Source organism: Cottoperca gobio, chromosome 4, assembly GCF_900634415.1.
Source record: "Cottoperca gobio chromosome 4, fCotGob3.1, whole genome shotgun sequence".
In the NCBI taxonomy this organism is placed as follows: Eukaryota; Metazoa; Chordata; class Actinopteri; order Perciformes; family Bovichtidae; genus Cottoperca; species Cottoperca gobio.
The window spans coordinates 14,461,125-14,482,807 of NC_041358.1; the positions used below are offsets into that span (position 1 = coordinate 14,461,125).

Genomic DNA, 21,683 nt, shown 5'->3' on the forward strand with positions numbered 1-21,683 from the left:
AGATATTCTACCTTTGCTGTATTATACATGTATTATATATAATATTGTCTCAGCTGAAATGCTCCACTCCCACAGACCTGCACAGAGTTGCAAAGTGAGAGGAGCCGTAAGAGTTTCTCTCCATTCCCATTTTTCTTTGATCCTCAATGTTGCTCAACATAGAAACACAGGACTCTCCCGGATAATGTAACGATCATATACATTTACGATAGGATCACAAATTGCTATTATTTCAACTTAGTTTCTGAGAAATCATGTTTTATTTGTAATTTTGGCTTGGCGGGCAGCTGTAACTGCAATACCCATGAGTACAAGTGAACAGAGTTAAACTGAGTCATTGACACAAGTGACAGAATAATACACTTTTAATTGGATGATTCTTTTCTTCAATGCTCCTTGGGAGTTGTAGTTAATCAACCAGATATTTTCTAATGCTGTTGTTCATTTTCATTTTAGACAAAAGGTTTGAATCGGGAGAGTTTCATGCTGATCTGTGGGAAACATTAATGGCAAAACAAAACAGCTCCAACACACTTCACAACTCAATTGTTTCCTATGTTGTGTTTCTTCAGGCTCAAGTTATCATAACATAACTAAATTAGGTGACCGTTTTTGTTTGGATAAAGACTTCTATGTACGAGTTGAAAAGAAACACTCAAATCATAACTGGACATGAAACAGAAAATAAACATTTTCAGTTCCCTGAACCAAAGTGTTGTACTCCTCTTGTCCTCGTTCTGGTCCAGTTATTCCTACTGGAAGCACAGGGTGATAAAGTTTAGCTCATCCAGCAAACATTTTCCCACACCTGCTTCTTGGTGTTCAGCTGTCATCAGAATCATGACACACAAAAACATACAGGGGACATCCCCCATAACGTTTTACGTCTAAAATAGATGCAACGGGCATGTTTGTTTTTTAATAATAGTGACAAATCATGCCAAAATAAAGACAATTAAATAAGAAACAAACAAAAAAATGGTTGGCAAATAAAATAAAAAAATCGTATTGCATGTAAATATTGTATAAAATCCTTAAAAATACAGTTCAGGTAACTACTTAAGTACTGAAGTCATCACAGCCAAAAGTGCAGAGGTCCATAAATAAAACATTGACTGTGGGGCTTCTCTCAAGTCCCCACATAACCTCCCCTTCTCAACCACCACAAGGGACTGAATGAGCGCCTGGTCAAAGGTCAGAGTTCATGAACTAGGACTTTAAAGTTCCCACATCGATGCACAGAGAAGAGGACAGCAAGGTCGGTTTTTAAAATCTCTCCTATCGCTGACAAACACACTCGCAGATGCACAAACGCACTCACACAAGTTGCAAAGTTCATTCTCAGTAATTACGGCCTCACGGAAGTTCTGTTGACAGAGGCACACCTAGAGAAAATGAGGGTGGGAGGGGGGAAGAAGTGAGGGCAGGAGGGGGGTTACTGCAGGGCACGTAAGGCGGCAGGAATCCAGGTTTTTTCTTTTTTTGAGACACATTTCCGTGATCAGGCGGCTTACAGTAAGGGCAGAGGGAGTGTGTACATGTCGCTGAGCCAGGCAGGCAACAGAAAAAGAGAGAGAAGTATTAAAGCTATCGAAGCGTCAGAATAAAAACACTGTCGGCAAGAAGAAAACAGAGGAGGGGAGGGAGGGAATCGCTCATTGAAGGTTTTACCACAGTGGGCTGGTGTGGGGGTGTGTGTGTGCGTGTGTGTGTGAAGCCTAAAGGGGCCACAGGAACTAACACACCAGGGGCCTGAATCAAGAAGCAAGTTCACCTCATTGGCTTTCTTTGGGTGTTTTCTGGCTTCACAAAACACAAGACACTGGTGATCCTTGAAACCGGTCTCAAAAAGCTGGCTCTATTAACTCACAGTTTACCAAAGTGGGTTGTAGTTTGTTTACATTAAAGAGGCGAAACAAGAAGCCGATTAGATTATTAAAAGAAAAAACTGTGGATATCTTTTTTTGGGAATTTTTAGTGCAGTAAAGTACCAAGTATCAAGAAAAGTACAGTAAATATGCAACAATGTGTACATATATAACATTAAAAGTAAACAATGTTCAAATAATGCAATAATCTAATACTAAAAGTAAGATTATAGTTAATAGTGGGCATTATTATATTGGCTTCATTATCAACATGTTTTAGAGTGAGAAGAAATTGATTATTGCCATTTGTGCTTCAGTGTTTCCTGATGGACAAACAAATTAAAAAGTAACACGGTCTGATGCAAGAAAAGCTAAAGAGTAAATGCGCACTCAAAAAAGGTTTGAGGAAAATAAATTTAAATTATTGCTCATTATTCCACGGCCACAGAAAGGAAAAGAAGCTAATTGGCAGTTTGAACGAGGTTTTACATCTGGACACCTGAAACTTCGCTCCTGTCAGTCTAAATGCAGTTAAATTGTTCTAAATCAGTGCACACGGTATATTAAACTGCATGTAAGCACAGCAACAATATTTAAGCTTCACACTGGCTTGCTAGTTAACTGTGGTAAAGATAAACAAACCAGTCCACGTTACTTCCTTTGGAAAGTGGCTGGCTTTGGAAAGTGTGATAATGATGAGTCCTAATCTTATAGGTAATGGACTCAACATATGTATATAATCCACAGGTAGCTAATTTCAGTGTGTGTGGATATTACTTCTTTTAAATTAATATGCCATTAGTGGGTATTTCTTCTTCACTTGAAGTCAACAAAAATACTGTTGCGACTAAGCCCCCTGCACGTTCTTCTGAGCTGCAGTAATGGATCTTTTCGATTCGGTTTGTCAGTCAGCAGGTTTACAGAAAAGCTACTGGTCCAAATGTCATGAAACATGAAACATGGTGGTTTTGCTACAAACACATCTTAAATGTCCTCTTTAGTTAGCATGTAAAGCCAAGTGAGTCTACCAGTGTGTAAACATGTTGCTCTGCGCTTGACATTATTAATCGTTTGCAGGTTTTTGTTTAATCCTTTAAAGTGAAACTCCTCTGAAGCAACACCGGTTTAGTGATCTAAACCGTTTAAAGAGAGCCAGCTTCGTGAGACCGGTCAGCCTGGGTTAAAGTCATCAGTCCAACCCACTGATCTTACGTCATGCTGCAGGCCCCCGAGAAATACATTTCAGATATTTTGAGAAAGAAAAGAGAGTTTCTTTAGCTTATTTTTCTGCCTACACGCCCTTTGTTGATGCTCTTCAAGTGCCTGGTAACTTGAATCAAACACGTCAACCGTAGTTCATATACTTAAAACCCCTTGAAGAGGGAACCCCGACCCTATTCAACGACAACCGTCTCACAAAACACAGGACAAAGCTGAAGTTATACTAGAGCTAATCACTGTGAGTAACTACCACGCAGTCGACTGATGCTTCCTCTTTAAAACACTGAACCTAATCTCACAAAGCAGGAACCAAATTTTTTGACCACCATCAGGGGGAAAAAAATCTTAAAATTTCTAGAGGGCTTGATTAACAGAAAGGTCACTGCTAAAATGACAACAGCCTACAAAGACACTGGAAAAGAAGAAGCAGGGATGGAAGCCATTAAGACAATACTGGATATTCAGGCATCCCTATTAACACTCGTGTCCCCGAGGGGGGTATTTAGGGGAGCGGGGGGGGGGGGGGGGGGGGGGGGTTTCAATCTGTGTGACCATGGCTAACAGAGCGCACACCCCCCCTCACACTGCAAGTCGCAGAAAAAGGCACTAGAGTGGGGCTGTTGCTAGCCGTAGAAAAGTAAAAGCGATATACATTCATAGCTCACAGGTTATCTTAACCGCGGTCTGGGAATAAATACACAAAATGCACTTGTATAAAAATAAAATGTAAAAAAGCGTGGCCCCTATTTATTTATTTTCTTATTTTTGGATTCTGGGAGACAAGTATGGCTACTTTTTCACGGCTTTTTTAACCCCCCCTCCCCAACCTACCCTACCCACCGCTTAGAAGGCAATTCAGGAGGGATCCTCCACTGCTCTGGCCGCGAGCAGTCGAGCCCTTTCATGCACGCCAATATAAGAATAAGGGAGAAGGAGGGATGGAGTGAGAGGGCTTCAGTGGGGAAGGGGGGCATTGGTAGGAGGTCAAGGCTCAGCTTTCAGTGCGAGGAAGTAGAGGGGAAACACAACAGAGCATGTGTTTTCAAAAGTTCAGACAACAGAGAGAAACCTCATGCAACACACATACAGCAGACGTGTCAGTGTCTTCATGTACAGTGTGAAGTGTAATGATTTGTGAGACAAATATGAATCTGGGTACAACTTTACTTTAACCCCCCCCCATTTAAAAGGGTTTATAAACACACTGTAATGTAGTTATAAGCACATATAAGTACATTTAAAATTGTATATTAAGGTACAGTAAGTGTTTGTATTTTACTATATCGTCTCATATATTATAAGTTTATACACCAGGAGGAGTTATAGTATACTTACTTACAACTACATCACAGTAGTAATATCTAAATAGGGGGGTTAAAGTAAATTACGACCTGAATCTGTATTTGTTTGCCATGTGTGTGAAGGAGGCAAACCGGCTGTTTGTGCTCGAGCTTCACTAACAAAGAGAAGCCGGTAACCACAAAGACAACATCTTCTCTTAAACCTCAGCAGCGCTCGCATGCACACACACACACACACGCACACGCACACGCACAGACAACACACACACCCGACTCAAAGAGTATGTCAGGGGAAAAATGAGCTCCAGCTGACAGCAGGGGGAAGGGGACTGAAGTGTTCTGCCGAGTAAGGAGTGTGCGTGTGAAGGGGGAGGAAGAGGAGGAGGGGAAGTATTGGGTTTGCAAAGGCGGGAGTGCAGGAGGGTGAAGGAGGGGGTGTGGGGTGCATACCACAGCTCTGCACAGACTCCAAAAAAAAGAGATGTGTAGTGAAAATCCTGACTGTAGACGGAGTTCAGCCACTCCGCTCCTCCTCTACCACCACCTCCATCAGTTTCCTCCCCAGCGTCACGTGAAGTTGGTGTGTCTTCATGTGTGCTTGTGTTTGTTCGCATGTTTCTGTTTGTGTGGTAGTTGTTCGATGGTTCAGTCAGGCCTGTGAAACAGCTGCGACATGATGTGGCTGCTCGTACTCTCCTTAAAAAGAGGAGACGTGATGGCGAGTCTACCTCTGCCGCCGCCATCCACAGGCCGGTTTCACCACGCCCGTTTCCACTTCCTGTCACGTGGCCGTCGCCTCCAGGTAGCTCTGTAGTTTGCGGACGGTGGATTCGTCCAGTGAAAAGAGGTCAAAGTCAAAGGTGGTGTTGGTCACGTTGAAGTGGCCCGTCTCCTCGATCAGGTTCACAATCTGAGGAAGAACAGAGAGGAAGGATCAACCATCATTCGCTAAAATCATTTTGTCCTTCAAATCAATCAAACTTGATTTATATAGCACCTAGAGAACGAATCAAATGCACTACAAAGTGCTTTACAAGCGACTGATTTCAATGGTGAAAGTAGTCAAATGATAATAGAACTAAATAAGTCATAATGATCAAAAGTAAAATGCCGATATAATAAAACAGTCAAAAAATAATAATAAAAAGTCAAATAAGTTTAGATTATTCCTGAACAATATATAAAAAGTTACTTTTAAAAACCTTTTTAATACCACAAAGAAAGCAATTTAACACTTGGTTCACAACCATACTGGCCAAAGTATGAAAGAAACCAGAAGGCTAGAATTATTCATAATTATCATATCACATTTTTTCAAACCTTTTTTTTAGTATTTCCTAGCAGTATATAACAATAATCCCCAATAATCCAATATATTTAATGTGACCTGGATAAGTGACAGTGATGATGGATTAACCAAATAAAAAAATATTTATTTTAAGTTCATGCTAAAAATCAACATTCCACGAGACGATGAGCAACTGTAGCTCGCAGAAAATGCAAGTATGCATCAAATTCACCCAATTTTTATATTCATGCCAATACATTTTCCAGTACTAAACTTTAATAGAATATGGCATGATGTTTAGACAGTACTCAGCAAAAACACACACCTGCTGTAGGACGTTACGCTCCCTTAAAGCCATCAGTCTGCGATGGAGGTCCACCAGTTCTTCTGTGTAGGCCTGCAGAGTGGACATGGTCAGTATTAAAGATGAGAGGAATGAGTCATATAGCTGTTACTTTTTCATTTGAATCTAAACTTCTGTATGAACATGGGGACAAAAGAATGAGTCTGACCCATTGCATACCCTAATTAGATTATTTTGCTGACTGGATAATCACACGATCATCTGAGAAGTGTGGAATTATTTTGGTTCTGACACCATAGGTGATAAAGGTATGACAGTTTGCTGATTTAGTAAAACACAACTGCGTTAGTGTTATTTTAGTTAAAGTTTAAATGTAATTAAACAACATAATATGTTGGGATAGATTAAAACGGTTGCATTTGAAATATTTTAAAAGACTTACGTGTTCGTTCAAATTAGTTCTTTGAAAAAGTGACCAAGAGTCCAGATTTAAGAGACAAACTGCTAACAGACGGCTAACCAACCGTCTGTATGGTTGTTAAATAGTGAATCTAGAAATAACCATGGTTACAAACGGAGGACGTTTATGGTGTATTTATTCAATGCTGTAGAGTGTATGTTATATGTTTTTAGTTAAGACGCATGTTGTTGATCAACAACAAAGACTGACCGACTTCAGGCCAGTCAGGTGTTTCTCAAAATATCACCGTTTGTTGTTTTGATAGAGATACTTTAGTGATTTTGTAATTTATAAATAAACTTCAAAACAAATCTTTTATTTTTGCTCACCACAGGCAAGGGTTTAACTTTGGACTTTGTCTTTGTTAAACTAGGAAGTAGACCTTGTGCTTCAGTGTGGGATTTGAACTTTTTTCCTAATGTTGCAAAGAAAACTTGAAGAGCATGTTTTAATGCGAGGGAGTGATATAAGATCAGTTTACCAGAGTTTCATTTTGTCCCTTCATGAATCATCTCGTTACAAAGAAGAAGAAAATAGATTTATTTTCAAGGGTTCATAGGCCAGAGTCTGTCTGCACATCTGGATCAATTCACTGTCCGTTACTCCATCTTGAGTTCATTAATGCACTCATTGAATGTGGACAAAGCATTGCATGTATGTGTATGTGAGGTAAAGCGTAAAAAAAAAAGTTGTATTTACCCTTCCTACCTTGTCGTATCCCTTCTTCAACACCTTCTCTGAGCGAAACGAGGAATCTGGACTCTTTCTGCCTGAAACCTGCAGAAAGCGTTATTGCAGTAAGTGGAAGCCTTGTGCAGTCCTGGAACACTGTGGTTCTCCAGTCTTTAGGCTAATTAATGTTGGGCAGATACCAAGACATTCAAAAATAAACCATGTCATTTAATAAAAAATGAATCGGTCTAAACAAATGGGTTTTATCAAACAAACACATTTCTGTAGTCAAGTTTACTCACAAAATCACAAACATACACAAAGTGATGCTTTGGAAAATTCCTGTTCATGTTAGGGCAAGGATTATACTGACAGCTGAACACTGGAGAATACTGGATGAAGACGAACTCAGTAACACAACAATATTGTTAAGAATAAAAACGACCAGCATCTTAAAACTCGACGATTGCTTCACTATAAATGTTTGTCTGGTTTTAGTCACGGTACCTACAGCTTAATGCAAGTTAGATTCAAGACTTTTTTTAATGCCACTCGAAATGAAATTTAAGACCAATTTTATGCAAAAATGTTCCGCTATCTGGATCTGCGTGACGTCAATGCGAGAAGCATTTGGTTAACGACGTTTAACAAAAAAATAGATGTTACCAATTATTTTTGATATTTTACAAAGCAACACTTTAGAAAAGAAGATTCATACAAACCTACTTCACTTGTCTTAGCATCTTTAAGACTTTTGAAAGATTGATATAAGACATTAAAATACCAATTAAGGCCTTCATTTTAGATTATTGAATTTAATGTCTATTAGCTCTTTTTAAGGATCTGCAGGAACCCTGTTCAGCATTTATTTTCTAGTCAAACTATTTCCGTCCCCGTCAATACATCAATGAAAGCAGACAGTAAAAGTCTCTGTGACTCACTTTGTTGTTAGAGGAGCTGTGTTTCTGCGGTGGCCGGGCAGAGTCTCGACTGGGGCTGTGTGAGCCGTCACTGGTGTCACTCTCGCTGTCCAGGCTGAGTCTGACAGGTGGACAGTGTGAGGTCAAAGGTCAATCACACACAGACAGACACAACACATCGTCATGCTGTTTAGCATTGTACTTGGCTGTGTGCGCCTTAGATTATAAGTACTATTTGCTGTTAATATGGACTATCATTTGGTGAAGGAGACACAACACACATTTAAAAACTAACAATACGAGAAGAAACAAAACACTGGTGAGGTGGGGACAGAAAGTTCACTGTGCGAGGTTGGGGTACAGTATCAATTTTGAGGAACATCAGATTGTGTGCTAAAACAGTAGTAATATGCTCAACTGTAAATAGGAAATAAATATATACATTTAAGCAGAAAGTTCCAGCAACCTGTTTGTATGTACATTTTTCAATTTGCCCGACCGATAAGCGGTAGACGATGGATGGATAAAAAATGCAGGTCAAAATATCAAAAAAGGCTTGCTTGAGGTGAAAAGTTGGTATATCGATAAAAATCAAATGCTTTCAACTCCTAATATTTGCAAAACGGTAGAGGCCGGAAAACAGTTGCATTATTCATTTTATTTCTATCAAAAGACTCTAAAGAGGAGAAAAGGAAATTGTGGACCCCGTTGCAAACCCCGTTTTAGAAGGAGCAAGGTCGAACCTTTGTTACAGTGCGATCTAGGACTGATGGTCAAAGATGTAATAGGCCTTTAGCGAGACTGACCGTGAGTCACGGTTGGGAGGGTTGGTCTTGATGGGCGTCTCCTCCTCTGAGCTGCTGTCGTCATCATCTGACTCTTCCGACTGGATCTCCTCCACCATCGATCGCAGGGGGCCTGGGAGAGGAGGACAGAGTCTCACAAACTAAAAAAAAACATCTCATCTCAACCCTTTACGTCCAGAAAACCTTATTTAACACGGCCAAATTAAAGCTCATCTCTGCGATGAAACACTGTAAATTAACTCTTTACCTTGCCCTTGTTTCTGTCCCGGCTCAAAGTCTGAATCTGAACTTGAGTCAGAGCTCGAGCTGGAGTTGGAAGGACTGGAAGGGGCCGACTGCTGTAAGAGGAAGAAGAAAATGATGAGAAGGGAAAAAAGGGGAGGAAAGAAGTGGACAGAGAAGAAAAGATAAATGGGCTGATTAAACAGACAGTGTTTAATCACAAGGTGATTATTGTGGCTTCTGGAGTGCCACCCATTTCCTGAATCGATTTTTGGGAAACATTGACCATCAAGATTAATGAATTTAATTAGCTCAAATCTCGAAATACTTTAATGTCTCTCAAATACATTACTGACTTTGCTGACTGAAAAGGTCTGAAAGGTTTTGCTCCTGTGAGGCTGTCGTACCTCTGATTTCGACGATGCTTCGTCCTCTGAATTCGACTCTTCCGACTCTGGAAGTTTCTTGGGCTCCTTTGGCTCCTGTGTGTCATTTTTGCCTTTGGGCCAGCGACCTTTTTCCTTGGGAGGTTTCTTCTCTGCGTAGGGCTGACTGGCTGCAGATGATGAGGAGACACGAGGAGAAGTTCCCGTGAAGGCCCCGCTGGTCGGCCCCTTCGGCCCGTCTGAGCTGCCCTTCTTCTTTTTAGCGCTGGGTTTGGGAGACTCAACAGTGGAGGGTCGTTTCCCCGGAGCTTTAGACTCTGCGGACCCTCCTCCGCCTCCCCCGCCTCCCCCCCCTCCTCCTCCCCCAACCCCACCCCCTCCACTCCCAGCCCCCCCTCCTTTAGGAGACATGCCCTCCATCTTTGACTCCTTCAGGGTGAGTTTAGGCTCCTTAAAGGCAGCCTTGGGTATGACCTTAACTTCTTCTTTCACTTTGATATCTGACGGCTTTTTTGAAGATGAGGATGAAGAAGAGGAAGGATCGCGTCCACTCTTGCTGCTTCCATCTCTGTCGTTGTCTCCTTTCGACGTGGCTTTGCTCTCAGAGTCTTTTCGGGGCCGTTCCCGGTGCTCCTTGGTCAGTTTGTGCGGTTTGGGTCCTTTGCTGCTGCCTCCACTCCCCTCTTTGCTGGGCTCCTGGAGAGAGAAAAGCTCGATCATTGACAATCTACTCTTAAAGCATTCAGCCAAAAGACTCATAAAAGGAAACACCCAAAGAACTCATCAAGATCTTGCCGGTCCTGTTTGTAATCATATTATTTACTGTGAAGGAGATGTCCAATTAAGCAGTTTGGTCAGTGTGAACAGCCAAAACAACAATTATCTCAGTAATTAGTCTAAACAACTGAAAAATGACTACCGTAATTTCCGGACTATAAGCCGCGACTTTTTCCCCATTTTGCGACCCTGCGGCTTATATAACAGTGCGGCTTATCTATGGATTTTTACAGCTAACGGCCACTAGGGGAATTCCTAAATCTATGGATTTTACAGGTTACAGTCCACCGGATGCAGGGAAAGAGCGCGCAAAAGTAGCGAGTGGTACGAGAGACAGACGGACATTACGAGAGCGAGGCAGTGTGTGAGACACCCTCATTATGGAAAAAAAAACGTAGAAATGCATATATATTTATTTCGAGGAGTCTTATTTTGTTAAATATGCTTTTATGTTGATACTCCTGAAACCGGCACTTTCTGGGGGTTCGCGCCACTTTTTCGGGAGACGGAAAGAAGGATACGCTGAAGAGAGGGGTGCATGTCCAAAAACCCCGACTGTGGAGTTACCGTATGATGATGACCATGTGTTTCTTCTGTTTCAACGGTAATTTATGGACAAATTAAGGAAAACACCAACGGTCAGAGACAATAAATGCTGATTGAACAGGCAGAAGTTCTCCATCGTTATTTCCTGGTTCTACACAACACAACGCAGAGTCGATCGTGGTGTCAGCTACAGACCGGCTACATATACATCAGTCAATTTAGCGTCTGCGGCTTATAGCCCAGTGCGGCTTATATATGTACAAATTAGTCAATTTAGCGTCTGCGGCTTATAGTCAGGTGCGGTTTATAGTCCGAAAATTACGGTAGTTAAATCTTCCTCTGTATGCAATAAGACTCAGAGTCTACAGCCATGCTCGCAGCTCTGAGACTGTCATGCTCTGAGCACAGCTGTGTTTTGAGCTAAATGCTAAAGTAAGCATGCTAACAGGCTGTTTAGCATGTTTAACATGTTCATCATCTTAGTTAAGCATGCTAACATTCGCTAATTAGCACTAAAGAATAGTTTTTTTTCGAAGAGCTCTCTGGCACAGTGATACAGACAGAGGATGATATTTTCAACACTGTTCATCTCCTTATGAGCAAACAGTTTTACATGTTTTCAAACTTGATATGTACATCGGAGCCTTCACTGTTATCAGTGTTGCTACATCTTAAGGGGAGTTCAGATTCAAATAATTTTTTAATGTCACTCTGAATAAAATGTATGACAAACTTTACGCACAATTTTCCTGCTATCCGGATCTGTGGGACGGCAATGCTAGAGGGATTTGGGAAATTAATTTAAAAATGTGATGTTACCACATTTTTTGAGGTTTTTCAATGAAACGTCAGAAAAAAACAATTTCTTAAAATCCTACTTCCAATATCTTAGCATTTTTAAGACTTTTTGAAAGAATGATTTAAGACATTTTTATACCAATTAAAGCCTTATTCTTTTAGAATAATGAATTTAATTCCTTTAACATATGTTTTTAAGGAGCCACAGGAACCCTGGTAATAGGCTCAACACAGACTGGAGGACAGGCCATGTGTGACTCTTCAGACGTGTCATTGACTTTTTCTATAATCAGCAGATGGACACAGCTGGAGAAACCAGTCCAAGCCGGTGCTCAACACACGCCCACCCATGACAGTAATAATGTGGACTGAAGAAATGTGTATTTCTATGTCTAAATGAAGGGGACATTTAGTTTACAGGTTACAGTTTTGTAAATTACCCAAAATCAGATTGTGTTAAGAAAAAACATCACATGAACAACTCACTAACACGAAGAGACAAGAAGTGTGCTACGAATGAAACAACTAATGCAATTTCATCTCAGTCAAACACAAATACCTTACCACTGTACTGGTCTGTGAAAGGTTGATACCAAAACAGTGGCAACAATGGAAAATGTAATGGGATCAGTTTCCTGTTTTTTCCCTGAGATGTTCCGTCTCCTGGCAGATAAGCTGTCTGAGTAACTCTGCATACAGAGATGTTCACAAACAGCTGGCTGTGATTAGAAGCCTAAGTCAGCCTGTTCCTTAAGACTGATTCAATGATTTTGTACGATGTTCATTTAGACATTTGGCCCTATATCTTTTTTTAAATGTCAATAAAAAATGAGACTATACTGATCAATTAAGTTGTGACACTCTCTGGGTAAATACTCCAAATGAATGAGAAAGCTGACAGTACTAGTGAGATAACGAAGATGGTATTATCTTGTTGGCAATTTAACCAACCTTTGACACATGAGAGGTCTTGGTCTTCTTGGGGTCTGAAAAGGCAGAGAGGGGGATGGTGGGAAGCATTGGGTAGTCTGGACTGGGCCTCGACACGGCTTCTGCCCCCTCTGGAACCACTAATACCTGAAATTAAAGAGACACGAGTTATGGAGTTTCTTTGTAGATATTGTACATTGTATGTAAACTTTACATTCTCAAATAGTGAACAGGGCCTTTATTTACTTCGACTGAAGACAGAGCCAGGCTTTTACAGTAATTTCTTCCCAAAGACAAAAGGTTACATGACTCACAGTTGGAGCACGTCTACGGCTTAAATCATCAGCACAAAAGCAACTTTGAGAAAATATCAGTTTCATCAAAAAAGTGAAAAGGTGCATAAAAAATGAGAGACGTTAACAGTGACTCCCAGTGTGCATTTCGGCAAGAAACATCCATCCAATCAACAATCAACAGTGAGCAGAAGCTAAAGATCTTTGGGTTGAGAAAACTGACTTGTACTCACTTTAACGTTTCGGTCCTCAGACCTTTATCAGGCTGTTTATATACAAACATCGATGCACCCGTCACTAAGACTGTTTGGTGCGCAAGAACTGACCTGATGTTGGAAAAACTGAAATCAAGTCACCTTTAGAGTCTCGCTCAATTTTGGATTAATTCAGCAACTATGGCATGATTGTTGTTCACAAATTCAACGACAAAGTGTTTTGGATTTGCTCCCGCTCTGACTGGGTTCTTCTCATATAGCAACGCGGGCTGAGGCTCATAGATATTGTAGCATTTACCCGCCACGCTAAACTTTTGGAAAAAACATTATTTCTCTTAAACAAAAGTTAAAACATTAAATAGAAAGGTGGCCATAACATAAACCTATATGATTGTTACATTATGCAGGAGAGTCCCATGTTTCTATGTGAAGCAACATTGACATATGAAACTATAATGAATAACCATTAGGGACAATATGTCTTATACTTACTTATCATATTTTTCAGCAGTATATAACAGTAATTTCTAACAGTATAACTAATTTGACTGAAGCAAAAACACCTGGATAAGTGACCAATTGGTTTGATGGATTAAGCAATTAAAAATCAGTTCATTTCAGTTTTTCCTAAAATTGACATTTGTTTGCTGCATGTCTGATAGGACTGACTAAAACTTCATAAGAAAGGATTAAGCAGCCTCCTACATGCACAACAATCCCACTTTCCGTGTTCAGTGATATGCATAACGTCGCCCAACAACCCATGATCCGATACGAAAACATTTCATAAAGAACATTACTACTCGGCAGCCAAGAGAAAATATTTAAGACTTTTGTAAAAGAGTGTTAAGAAAAAAGGTTTAAAAAGTCTTAAAACTTTTCAAGACCCGCAGATACCCTGCATCGAGGGCAAAATACATCCAGAACCAGCGGCCGCTCCCACTTCACAACTCATGACAAAACACACATCACGTGGTACTGTAGTACTATTGACAATTATAGTTTCTGCTGTTGACTCTAGCCACTCGTTAAGCCATGAGTCCAGTGAATCAGTGTGTCAGCCTCACCCCTCCAGCTTTGATCAGCTTTCTTCTGAATTCTTTGGTGGGGTTGTTGAAGGTGAGCTTCTCACAGCGCAGGTGGTTGACTGGTGGGTTGCCTTCTAAGTTGAGGAATAGGTCGTAGTTGAAACACACCTTTTTTGGCTCCTCCTGAAGGAAGACAAATGAATAAAGAAAAACCTGTTTTAAACCCACTCCAACAGCATGTGTGACACAAACTAATGTTGTGTTTGTCTTTCTGCATTACACCGACACATTTCACACCAAAAGATAAACGCTTAATGAATTAACCATCACCCAGGTATTCAATGAAACAGACAGACGTAGCCGGAACACTGATAACGAATGAACTAACATTCCTGAGAGAAGCGAGCGAGAAGTCGACAATTAAAGCTGAGAAAAAGGCATTAAGACACGCTTGAGATTTTATAAACAGATGTCTTCTTGTAAATGCAGATGGATTAATGCTGATATTTACACTCCTCTGGCCTTTCAAGTATTTTCTTGATCTTCTTGACAGATTTGTCCAATGTGTAAAAGTTAATTGCACATAAGAGGAGGATGTAACATTCTTGGTTGCAGTCCAGAGGTTTAATATTATAAAGAGCTGCAGGAGACAAGCTCACTAATGCCCACATACCTCTTAAGCATCGTCCTTATCTTATAATGAGAGTAAAGTGGGTCTCCCGTTCTTTCATCGTTCATTTTAATGGCTGATGGAGACTTAAAGCTGCAGGTATAATAGTGTGTGCTTGTTTTATTTCTCTCACTTAAAGACACAAATGTCCCTCTCATAAAAGTTTAACTAACACAATTGTGCTTTTTGATTGGCCGAGTTCATATATAATTACTCCTACAGGAGACTGTGTTAGTGCGGCTGTCAAACGTAAAACCATTCACCAACAAAATGGTCCAACAAGGGTTTTAAAACCATCACTGCGCTGCACTTAATCAATCTACATGCACTTAAAATAATCGGATTATTCTTGATTTTGGAGAATAACCTGATTTCTGAAACATGTAAAAAGGAACAACCGGTTTCTGTTATCAAGTTAAGAGATTAACCCGGTTAACACACGGCTAGATTTCTCATGCTTTGCTCCCAGTAACCCAGATTTGAGTTTGCATGTAAAGGCAGTCTATGCTCGGCATCCTTCAGTCTGTAAATATTCCAGTGCAGTTTGAAAGTACTATATTGATTCCATAATATAACATTAAAAATATGTTAAAATCAACTTACAAAACTCAAAACATATTGAATGTTTATTTCTTACACCTGTACTTTAATTATTTTCTCCATAAATACAGTAACCACACAGATTACTGTCAGTGTCCAGTCTATCTCACCTTGTTCTTGAAGTAAACCTCAATAGGCATGAGGAAGCCTGCGTAGCCCGACTCCTCTACTTTGTACGGAGGCTCCTTGCATACTGCAGACAGACGGACATATCAATGGCAGTAATTAGATTACTCACATTACTCTTATTAATAGAATGAGGTAACAAATATATTAACTAAATTCATTCCAAGAAACAAATATTCCTGTTTTTTTACGGGCACTTGAGCACAAAACAGTTACACATAATAATAAATCATCAATGGGTTCAAACTTGGCCGACATGTTTAGGTATTTACAGGATGGACAGTGAGTGCATCAATTTATAAAAGAGCCAGAAACGTAAAAAGACTAATGACACATGGATTATTTCCCTGCAAGGTTTTATCCACTAGTTCTTTGTTAGTGGCAGTGTCTGTATTGCCTACTCTCACTGTGAGTGAACGATTCTATTTATACACAACTTAATTTGAAAGTTAAAATTAAATGAACGTCATTGCACTTCCTAGAATTGTATCTATTTCTTGTAAAACAAGAGCACCATGAAGAAATGTGTCTCTGTATAAATCCTGAATCCTCCTCATATTTTCTGAATTCATTATTATACTGCAGGAAGCTTTGGCGGGCCGCATGTGGCAACAACTACTGTAAGACATGACCCATAAAAACAAACATGTTGAAATATTGTTATCGGTCTCACCTCTCTTGGGTTTGGGGAAACTCTCGTGCAGGCGGAAGACAACCTTCTCTACAAAGTGCTGGATGTCGCCGGTCTCTGGCCCTCGGACAAACACCATCCAGTCGTGGGTGAAGCCTTCTGATGTCACCTTCTTCCTTAGCTGGGCTCTGTGGCCCAACTCCAGTTTCACCTGCACTGTGCACTGAGACAGATACAAACAAAAGAGTAAAATACTGTTCATCACTACACTAGGCCTGTACAGGAAAATACAGTAATAAAAAGAGCGGTAACCTGAGTTTGAGTGAGTTTACCCGTCATGTTTCATTATCTATGATAAAACAACTAAAACAATTAGTGGAAGTCGAGTAAGTTTTATTTATATAGCCCAAAATTACAAATCACAAATTCGGTTTAGGGGCTTCACAATCTGTACAACATATGGCACCATCTTGAACCTCAATCTGTATGAGGAAAATGTATCAAAAAAAAAAACTTTAAATTGATTTGAAATTATCTATCTGTTATCTGCAGATAATCTTTCCAATAAATATAATTTTTCTGATATTTTAAAGACCAAACTATGAATACAATTACTTTGAGCCCAATGCAACATCTTTAAATCACTTACTTTGTCCCAAAATTGGTCCAAAACCTAAAGTGATTCAGTGAACTATCACATATGATGAAGAAAAGCATAAGATGCCCGAGCTGAAACCAGTTAAATTATTAATTTTCTTAAATCAAAAATAATTTAAATTGTTTCTGCTCCATTAAATATCTGTATTCCTTCTTTGTTCTCACAAAGGAACTTTTGCTTTTCTATGTTCACGTCACTTGCATCGGATATTTTTACACCAAACAATTAAAAATCGAGACAATAATATGCAGATTAATCAATGATGAAACTACTTGTTGGTTACAGCCCTATGCTACAGAGTTCAAAGTTCTACTATGGCTGAGACATCTTGCAAAGGTCTCTTAAGAAATAAACTAAAGCAAAGCTAGTAGTGAGATTAAACCAAGGAACCATTATTCATTGCTTTCTGATTCCACCTTGAACAAAAACCTCTTAATCTCTGTTTGAGTGTGTAGACTCTCTACTCAAGAGAGCGAGGCTAAACTCTTGGTCTGGACAAACACAAAGCTGGACCGGTGTTGGGACGCTCCCGGTGGAATCATGGCAGTGATTAGCTGTCCGAGCCAACAGATCTCAAAAGGTTTGAGCAGAAGAGGGGCACATTTTTGGGTTACCTCTCTCTGCCAAGAACAATGACAGCGATGGGACAAGCTAATGACACTGCGCTGGTGTTACGGTGGTGATTGGCATAGCAAGTGCAGAGGCTATGGAGATGGGAGTGTAGAAGGGTACGAGGGGGGGGGCACTTTCTGTCCAGAGGAAGGACTGAAGAATGTGGAGATTTGGCCCAGGCACAGAGCAGCTCGTGAGCTGGGACCGAGTGGGGGGATTAGAGGGGACAGGATTGAGATGAGCTAGTCTGGCACTCCCTGGGTAACTCACACACACACACACACACACACAACCACACACAACCACACACAACCACACACAACCACACACACACACACACACACACACACACACACACACACACACACACACACACACACCCCTTGCCTGGCACTCTGCCCAGCCATTCTGTGGCAGTAATGCCCTTAAACTCCAGACTCCACCACACCCACAGAGCGCAGACCTGGAGTCCCTCCAATCATCCACATCCCGCCCCCCCTCCACCCCTGGACGACTTCGGAAAATCAAGACTGTGATAAGGACAAAATAAAAATCAGGATGATAATGAGCCAAAAAGGGAGACAGTGACTCTCTATTAAAAATTAATGAGTACAATAAACTGAAACTGAAAAACGCAAACATGAAACTTCTCCCAATAATCAGAAAAGAGCCCCGGAGGTGAAACGAGGCTAAGACAATTAGAGTGGTGTTGATAAGATGACTGACAGACTAATTAATCAGGAACTATTTTTATAATTGATTAATTGCATAAAACTTGGGTTTGAGATTATCATACCAGACATTTTTCATTATGCTTTTGTCAAGAGCAAACTATTTAAAAATGAGTTGCAGCTCCAGAGAAAATACTATGGCTGCAACTTACGATTGTTTAGATCGTCTGAAATATGTCAGAAACAGTGAAACATGCCAATTATAATCCCTTAACTATTCTCCAGAGCCCAAGGGGAAGTTTTCAAGTGTTTTTGTTTGTCTGAACAGTCCAAAACTAAAAAATATTGACTTCACAGTGATAGAAAACAGAAATAAGCAGCCAAACCTCACATTTTAGACAATGGAGAAAGCTGATATTTGACAAGTGAAATTACTCAAAAGATATATTTAACAAGCAATCGATAGGGCTGCACGATATGAGGAAAATATGCAATAGGATATTTGAGGATCACGATCACAATATAACTTGAGATAAAAACTCAGTTCTGCTGCTTTCAGTGTACTGCTTAAATACTGAGCAGAAAAGAAATGAGAGCTATATATTAAAGTGCTGTTTTTCGACTCACTTTAAACAATATAGTGTTATGAAATGTGTTTATCACGCAAGTTGACATCGCGATTACAATTTTTTAAAAAACTATATATTGATATCGACTGATCAAAAACTATGTTGATAGACTTGGGGAGCATTAATTTAACTGTGTCAAATATAAAGAATATACGTCTAAAATGCTGACTAGAATTTCTAACAATAATCTGGACATTAAGAGCCCAGGAAGCAATATTTGGTTGGGAAAATAAAGACATTAAATGAAAACAACCTTGATGGAGATGGAAATGAATTGAACTGCAGCACACTGTCTGAAAATATGAAACACCGGGGACATATATCTAACAAAACAACACATTTATTCAGCGTTCCTCTATAAAAGCAACAAAACACAAAGCCACTAACATTGATATGGTGCATGCTCTCTCTCTCTCTCTCTCCTCCTACACAGTGCTCCAATTGAGGGGAAATACACATTTTGGCAGACACTCTGGCTCCCAAGAAAACAATGAACTCCCAGCTGACATGTAATAACACCCCTCGTGACCATCTTAATCTTGTCAAAGTAATAAACGATTACAATATAGTCAGAAGGTTTCCCTCCGAGGACACACACAAACAATCGTGACGAAGCTGATCTCTGATGAAGCTGCAGGTTCCAGCTAAATCCTTCATCATCACACCAAACCTCCCTTCTAAAAGAGATGAAACAGTTACTTGTATTGGAGAATGGTCAATCTCAGAAAGAGGCAGGAGAGTCACAAATACCCTGCAGCACCCAAGGAAAACAAGTGAGTATTGGAAACAGGGTGTGTGAATGAGCACTGCATAACCTCTCACCCTGTCATCCCAAATGCAGAGTTCTTAAATGCAAACCTCATAACTATAAAATAGCAACAATGTCAGTATTTGCACACAAAGTCATGACCCTGCTTCACACACATGAAGCACTTTGGCTGTGTCATGCTGTAAAGTTCAATACATTAATTAAAATGTACAGACTGAACTTGACTCTCTCTTGCTTGACTCTGGAGCTGACAGACTCAACTGCAGGTTAAGTTGGCCTATCTAGAACTAATGCACTATAATAAAATGACCCTGCAATATATCTTAATCTTCATTAAAGTTATAATACTCAGTTAGGGTTTATTAGAAATGCCTTCAAGTAAAAAGCAATAGGACCACAAACTTGAACCTCTAAAATGACCATAAAGTTGAATCAACGCCTCTCTAAAACAGATTAACTTTATAACCTTCATGAAGGTAGGTTTTATTGCAAGGTTGCATTACTTTTAGCTACATGCACCAATAAACTGTGCACATATTTAACTAGAATGAAAAATAAAGCAAATCTTTCACATGTAACATAGTTAACATTCATCACAGAAGTACAACTACACTATTATTATGTCTTGTAGCAGAAGACTTCCTCTGGATGAACACTCATAGATCTAGTTAAAACTTCAAAGGGGCCAAAGCTGAATGGGGACTAGCTCCAAGAAAGTAGCCGAGCCACTTTCCGTGGGTGTGTGTGTGTGTGTGTGTGTGTGTGTGTGTGTGTGTGTGTGTGTGTGTGTGTGTGTGTGTGTGTGTGTGTGTGTGTGTGTGTGTGTGTGTGGCCTAACCATCTGAAATACAGTCCTGAATAACCTCAGGCATTTACAGAGTAACCCATTTTGAAGCAATATCTCCCTCAGATAGCTGATATGTAATTTACCCACTTTTCTGTTTTCTGCTAATTAAACGATGTAGCCTTTTAGGATGACATAAATCTTAACTGTGCAAATGTATACATGCAATAGAATTATATTTGAGAAAGCAAACCAACTAGTCCTTAACATTATGTTTTATATTCTGAGTTCAGCCAATGCATGGGTTGTCATCATGACTGTACACAGATCATTTGTCAGCTTTTCCACCATGCTGCATGCATTTTGGTCTACAATCAAGAATGTGGTAAGCCTTAGACATTAACCAACTGCTGGCAAATATTGCAGATATATTACAGAAGTTGCATGGCCGTTGCTGGCTTTATTAGCCTTGCATGTGAGTTATCAGGCCGCTGGCAGTGGAGACACCACCCCGCCTCTCCAGCCCAACCTGGAGAGGACAAATCTTTTTCCCCGGCGCCTTGTAGCGGCTCCTTAGCCTTTAGCCAACGGCCGACACTCTCCCGGTAGGTAGACTAGCTTAGCTTAGCTACAACAAAACCTCGACTCAAATTGCTCTGCCTGGTGCTGAACAATGTGCATGTGCGTTTTAAACACGGCAGGGTAGAATAAACACCAGGTATAAATCTCTTTGTGTGCCTGGTTGTGGCTACAGCTATGCAGCGGTGCTGAATGGTGTGGTACACTGAAGCTAGCTAGCGGTAAATACCGATGTATGAGTGCCCAGCTAGCATAGCTCCAGAGCCAAACAACTACGAGTTCATTAGCAGCAGGAGCATTTTTTTCTTCTGGCTAGCAGAACAGAGGATTCATTCCTGCCCTGCCAGCGCGCAGCCTGCTGGCATTTTCTCCGTGAAAAGTTCAGATTCCACAAGGAGACACAAAAGCCACTGTACCTGGTTCTCCATGTTTCTCTGGCCTCAGTGATTGTTGTATTTATTTACAGCGGCGTTTGTGGAGCGTCTCCCCAGCCTCTGCTCCTCATTGTGTGTCAATCCAGCCCAGAAGCGGAAGGCAGACGGCTCCCCTCCCCTTCCAGACGGCTGCTGGCAGGCAACCAAAACAGAAAGCTCTCTCAGCCAATCAGAGAGCCTGAAATTTAAGCACTCTTAAAAGGAACCAATCAGAACACTCGAGAGGCGGGGCAATCGCTGTGCTGCAAATACAATTAAAGCATTTTCTGGTGGTTTTCTCGAGTGACAGCGAGCTTGTCCCAATAGCTACGGCTCTGTTTCAATTGTAAAATGCACATGACGCTAATTGATTAATCGGGGTTCGATTGCATGCCTTTCACATTTTAGCTTTTGCTATTAGTCAGGCAAATGCAAAATCAATAACATTAACAATGAGGGTTATATCTTACTCAAACAACTTAATTCATTGTTTTTACATTGTGTAT

At 40.4% G+C, this 21,683-nt stretch overlaps 1 protein-coding gene across 1 annotated transcript; it reads right to left on the reverse strand.

The window, feature by feature from the left end:
* Positions 1-2,355: 2,355 nt before the first annotated feature.
* mllt1a (MLLT1 super elongation complex subunit a) lies at positions 2,356-21,348 on the reverse strand. The gene is made up of 12 exons (XM_029429719.1): positions 21,181-21,348; positions 16,105-16,285; positions 15,416-15,498; positions 14,075-14,218; positions 12,521-12,646; positions 9,470-10,144; positions 9,088-9,178; positions 8,841-8,952; positions 8,056-8,155; positions 7,142-7,219; positions 6,004-6,075; positions 2,356-5,300 (listed from the first exon to the last, which is right to left on the reverse strand). The coding sequence occupies exons 1-12, from the start codon at positions 21,190-21,192 to the stop codon at positions 5,172-5,174; spliced, it is 1,803 nt and encodes a 600-aa protein (XP_029285579.1). The 5' UTR covers positions 21,193-21,348; the 3' UTR covers positions 2,356-5,171.
* Between the last annotated feature and the right edge of the window lie 335 nt (positions 21,349-21,683).